We start from the raw sequence: 5,756 nt of genomic DNA, 5'->3' as shown, positions 1-5,756 counted from the left end.
TGTATTACCTTTTAGTAAAACCTCAATCATGAGACCCTTCAGATGTATATCAAGGGCCATAAACTTGGAGTATGATTGCAGTATGTATCTTGGGAGAGTTGGGCTAAAGGAAGTTTCCAAAGGAATTTTTATATGGTAAAGTAGACTTACAGGATCCTCAAGGTTGGGATAATGTTAAGCTAAGATTCTCTTTTGCCCCTAGCAAAGTGCCATCATCAAGACAGCCAAGCTTCAAGGACTTGTCAGTGAGCTACAGGCAGTAAGAGAATTTAATTTTTCACTTGCCTTTGTTCCCCACATCACCATGGCAAGCACTTAAACCCCTTTCCTCTGTTCTTGGGTAGCCAGGAGTGTCCGAGGAATACCCCACCTGGGGGGGAGGGGTGGTGCTGTTAGCCTGGACTTTGCCCTCAGCTTGCCCCACACTCTCTCATCACCAGTATTGAACCTAATAAAACCAATAACTCTCACATATCATCAATGTTCAGTTAGGAGGGATTTTCTAAAAACCAATTAACATTACCATGCATACTGAAGACATAACCAGGAGAAATGATATTTGTAAATCTAAGAATCTAGTATAATTTCCCTTTGAGAAACAACAAAATAAATAGCTCCATTGTACACTGAAGAGGAATAGAGGGGTTGGGGGGGGGGGTTGTTTGTTTGTTTGTTTGCATAAAATCATCAGGGAATGAGAAATGTAAATCTAAAATTATGCATAAAGACCTTCCCTGTAGCTGCGTGGAGAAATATGTCCAAACGTTCCAATATGACTGTTTCGATAGAAATGTGTAAGAATTACCAAAACTGAGACATTACATTTCTGCTTTCTCATCAGTGCAGACCACTATGTGAAGTATCCAATCACTTTAGAAAGAATCAGAGAGATTGCCACCCCCCACCCCTCCCTGCCCCAAAGGCTGTGACCTTTCTGGTTTTTGAGGAAAGCTCTGGCCAACACAACTCTCTTCTCTGTTCTCACAGCTATGATACTTGGCGTCTTTGTGAGGCACTGAGAAACCCCCATAGTGAAGTTCATCAACAAACCCTCAGCTACATCCTGCTCACCTCCTTCACCCTGTGCTTCCTCTGCTCCTTACTCTTCATTGGTCCCCAACACAGCCACCTGCATCCTGTGGCAATCCACATTTAGGGTGTGCTTACTATAGGTCTTTCCATGGTTTTGGCCAAAACCATCACTGTGGTCTTGGCTTTCAGGTTCACGCCTGGGATAAAAGTGAGTGTTGATTAGTGTCATGGGGCATCTAATTCTGGCACTTCCATCTGCTACCTGATCCAAGTGAGTCTGTAATCTGGCTAGGAAGGTCTCCCAGCTTCATTGACACAGATACTCTGAGCCTAGATATGGAATCAATTATAAAATTCTTCAAATCTTCCCTTACCAGGTGTGCAGTGATCTCATTTTACATTCCACTTCTTGAACCATGTTTCTATCACTAGGTTTTCACTTTCTCTGCTTTCCTCAATTACAAAAGTCTTTCCCACACTCCAATCTTTAACAGGTCTTTCTATGTTTCCCCTGGCATTTCTAAAGGTTAGTTTACAGCTTTTTGTCTTCTACTCCTCTGGAATTTATTATTGAGAATTGTAAGGAACTAGCATTTCTTTCCAAGGAAAACAACAGGGAGAAGGTCAGAGTGTGACCTGTTTCTGAAGCTCCCCATGTAGGGGGTCCACATTACCAGAAGTGAGGGGACAACTGAGCCCAGGACTGGAAGGGCAGGACTGGAGGGGGTTTCAGGCCAGTGGGCCCAGCTTTTAGTGAGTCCCACAGGGACACATCAAGTGGGCAAAGTAGGCTGGGGGCTTCCTGGGAGTCCCAGGATACCTGGGGTATGTGCAGTTGCAAGTGTGCATTAAAGGGACCTCCAAAACCTCAGGGGTTGGGGTGTATCCTGTCCAGGCACCCAGTAGGTAGGTGATACACCTCCATTTTTTCAGGAGACAATGGGACTCAAATAAGGAGGAGGGTTCGCCTCTGCTGGAAAGAATATAGTCTTTGGAACAAGCCGTCAGGCACTAAGCATGTGCTGATAAAAGTTTGTAAAACAAATGATCATCATCCAGTGGTATTTATTTGTATCAGACATGTGAGTGCAGCTGCAAAGGCCACTGGGAAAAGCCAAACATGGGCTGCAGAGCCTCGGAGCTGGTATTGAGACCCCCACCCTACACACCAGGGCCTGCTGCATAGACCAGAACACTGACACCCGAGAGCAGTGCAGGTTAAGCTCCAGTTAACCTCACCCAGCACTACCTACAACCACCCCACTTATAGATGGATGAACTGAGGCCAGGCTAAAGAGTGTGACTTAGCTGTGGTTGCCCAACATGCAAGCCATGGATGAAACACTACCAAGAACATAGCTGGGTATAAGCAGAAGGAGGAGCACCCTGAGTAGAAAAATGACCTAAGAGGGAAGCAGGATTGATGGCCCAGTCAGAGGCCACATAGTGCCCTCCCATCTCTGGTCTTCAGATGTTTCCTGTTTCCCAGTCCCCTTGCACTATATTTCCCCAGAGTCTAAGACCTGCTACAATTAAGTGGACTTTTTGTGAACATCCTATCAGGATTGAAGCCATTAAGGCAGGATTGAGTTGGTTATCGCAGGAGCAGACAAGAAGCCAGCAAGGAGGGAACAAGAAAAGGGAGCCACATCAGAGAGACAAGTCAGAAGCCTAAATGTGTGCAGCCCCTAAGTGGGGCCTCATCCACCAGCTTTCACACTGTTTTCTGGGTACAATAAAGTCACTAGGTCAGAGAAATAGGGCCCAATACATATGATCACTGGCTACAATGAACACACAAGAGGTAAGAGTGATATATGGGACACTAACACCTGGAGGTTCACAGAGCAGTCAGGGGAAGAGCTGGGGCCAGGACTAGAATGTCTAGCAGTAAAGAGAGAAAGCACAAAAGGTTAGAAATTTAGTTTGAAGACAGAACTCATATACCAGCTGAAGTACAGAACACATGTATGGGAGAAGGAAAGCAAGAAAGGATGACATAGGTTTTTGGCCTAATCAACTAGGTGGGCAGTAGGGCCATTGACTCAAAAGCAAAAGACAAAGGGAGATGTAGGGTCCAATAAATGTTTTGGATATGTCAAGTTTGAAATGCCCACAAAACATCTAAGTAGAAATGCTGAATAGGCAGTTGGGCTCCTGGTATCTATCCAGCTTGGGATGCAAGCTTGGGAGACACCAGCAAAGACAGCATCACAGCCACTGAGGATTAAGTCACCCAATTTGATGCAGAAGTACTGGGACTATCATTTGGAGTAGCCAAACGTTGCAGAGGTCATCTACTGAAGCTCAACCCAGGTCTTCGGCCAGGATTGTTAGGGCAAGAAGCTCTCTTGTCCTAAGAACAAATCTGCCCTTCTGGGAGCTACACTGGCTCCCTAAGGATGACACATGCTCAGAAATGAAAGCAATACAAAGGACCACGCACTGTGGTGAGCCTGGAGCCAGAAGTGCCAGGCACCTGCCTCATCTGTATTCACCTAACACAGATAATTAGCACACAAATTCACTAATCCATTTGTACAGAAAATAGTTTTCTTACTACAATGTGATATTACAGCATAAAGCACTACATCATTTGACAGGACGTTCTTTTATAGGTGAGCACCACTGAACAATTATATAGGTTCCTCCATTGTCCTTATTACAAACAGCTGCTTAATGTCAGGCTAAAGATTAAGTAAAACATTCTTTCAACGACATGCTGAACACTCACTTCAGTTTATTGTAGAAGCTTTTCTGAATGGAGCTCCTTCTTCTGGCAGGAAGCACATTTCATTTGAAAACCTACAAATGGGTCTTGTGCTTATCTGAAATTTGCTCAATATGCTGGTCTCACATCTGTCCAACAGCCATGGCACCAGATCCACGGACCATGGACAAAACCACATCTGTCCAACAGCGCATTCCCAGAAAGGCTCTGCACTCAACAGAAACCCCCATGCTCCCCAGGGAGGGGAACTGTTCCAGGATGGAGGACAGGCTAAAAGAAATTGAACCTGAACTCTTCATCAGGAGTGTCCAGGGTGGCCTTGGCTACCCCTGCTTGGCGAGTCCTGCAGACCCTTCCGCTCTTCCTTCTGGTGGCCTCAGCTACAGGCTGCACCTGGGCTGTGCGGGCTGCTGTGGGGGAGAGGACAGAGTATCAGAACAGAGTAAAAGCAGCTAACATTACCTGTGCCTTAAGACAAATCAACTGATTCACTTCTCAAAGTCTTAGGGTAGGTATTATCATCACACTCCACTTAGAATCACTGAGACATTCAGTGCTAACTCTGCTGCTCTGCGTCCCGGGTCCAAGCCTGCCATCTGTGTTCCAGAGAGGACCCAGCTCTCTCTCCATGTTTTCCCAGGCCTCCCTGAGTCCATCTCCTCTCTCCACCCCTGCCAGCCCTGTTACTCTAGCTTTCTTCCAGTCACTCCCTAGGTTTTTCCTCCCTACCCCCTGAAATCAACCAGTTTCCAGCTCCTCACCAGTCCTGAGAACCCGAAGGGCCTCTCGCCGCTCGGCTTCCATCTGAGCCCTGTAGTCCCCAAACAAGGAGCGCATCAGCTGCCTCTTCCGGGGCAAGGGGGTTCTTTCGCTACGCAGGGTTCGGATTGCCCCAAGAGCCTGCTCTTCTACGGATTAAAAATAAATAAATAAATAAATAAATAAATAAATAAATAAATAAATACAAACAAACAAACAAACTAGGAATCTCCTCTATTCTGACCGCCTATCATCCTACAGGAAAGACGACAATTCCATCCCCTGGCACCACCTGAAGGCCACAGCTTTATCATGGTTCACCTCCCCCCAATTCTACAGAAAGGCCCCTCACTCTGTTTCTGACTGGGTCTCTGCATCTTGAGGCCCAGTTCCAGTTGCTCCACGCACCACGCCAGTTCCCGGACCAGCTGCTCTGCCTGTGATGAAACGGGGAGAGTGGCTGTGAGACCGCACCAGGACAGCGTGGGCTCTAGCCCCATCCCACAGGCACCCCTCCCTCCCACCCTCCGTCCCCATCCCATCCCATCCCACCCCATCCCATCCCGGCCTTAACTCAGAAAAACCGAGACTACACACACCCGCCAGCACACTCACACCCGGGATGCAGCGCTGAATTCCACCCGCCCCGACAGAGGCCCGCCCTTGCCTGAGCCTCCGCGTTTAGGGGCGCGTCCTCTGAGCAGGGCTTTTCTGAGACCTTCCCGCCTCCACTCGCCACAGAGGCTCCGTTCCGGGTTTTCTTCTTCTTTTGCTTCTTAGAGGCTGCGTCGCCTTCACCACGTTCGGGGTGCGCCCGGGCGGCGGCGTCACTGCGTGTGGAGTGCCCTAAGCAGAGACGAACTGGATGGGACCTTACGGCGGAAGGACCCGGGGAGCCGGGAAACGACCCGGGCAGCCGGGAAACGACCCAGGCAGCCGCGGGCTGCGGAGCGCGGGCAGTACCTGGGCCTGCGGCCACTGATGTCTCCCGAGCAGGATGTCCTAGGGCCTGGAGAAAGGGGGACAGCACAAGGGTCATGGGGGGCCGCCAACGGCCCAAGTCCCTGGGACCCCTGCGGTCTCACCGCGCAGCTCACCGCCATGCGCCGCAGTCGCCGCCGGAGACTACGTGGGGCCTGAGGTCCGAGGCCGAAATCCCCCCTGCAGAAACGCGTGTGCGGCGCAGAGTTCCGCTGGGCACAGACGGCGCTGTGGGCGGTGCCTTGGACGCACC

At 49.2% G+C, this 5,756-nt stretch overlaps 1 protein-coding gene across 3 annotated transcripts; it reads right to left on the bottom strand.

The window, feature by feature from the left end:
• Positions 1–3,752: 3,752 nt before the first annotated feature.
• On the bottom strand, positions 3,753–5,749 carry C14H8orf33 (chromosome 14 C8orf33 homolog). Of its 3 annotated transcripts, XM_058699552.1 has the most exons (6): positions 5,620–5,749; positions 5,486–5,531; positions 5,190–5,368; positions 4,875–4,959; positions 4,525–4,671; positions 3,753–4,173 (listed from the first exon to the last, which is right to left on the bottom strand). In XM_058699552.1, the coding sequence occupies exons 1-6, from the start codon at positions 5,623–5,625 to the stop codon at positions 4,034–4,036; spliced, it is 603 nt and encodes a 200-aa protein (XP_058555535.1). In that variant the 5' UTR covers positions 5,626–5,749; the 3' UTR covers positions 3,753–4,033. The 3 variants fall into 3 exon arrangements, with proteins under 3 accessions (XP_058555535.1, XP_058555534.1, XP_058555532.1); XM_058699551.1 differs by having other exon boundaries at positions 3,753–4,170; positions 5,486–5,727; XM_058699549.1 differs by having other exon boundaries at positions 5,486–5,722.
• Between the last annotated feature and the right edge of the window lie 7 nt (positions 5,750–5,756).

Source organism: Neofelis nebulosa, chromosome 14, assembly GCF_028018385.1.
Source record: "Neofelis nebulosa isolate mNeoNeb1 chromosome 14, mNeoNeb1.pri, whole genome shotgun sequence".
Taxonomy (NCBI): domain Eukaryota; kingdom Metazoa; phylum Chordata; class Mammalia; order Carnivora; family Felidae; genus Neofelis; species Neofelis nebulosa.
This window is presented reverse-complemented; position numbering and strand designations above follow the sequence as displayed.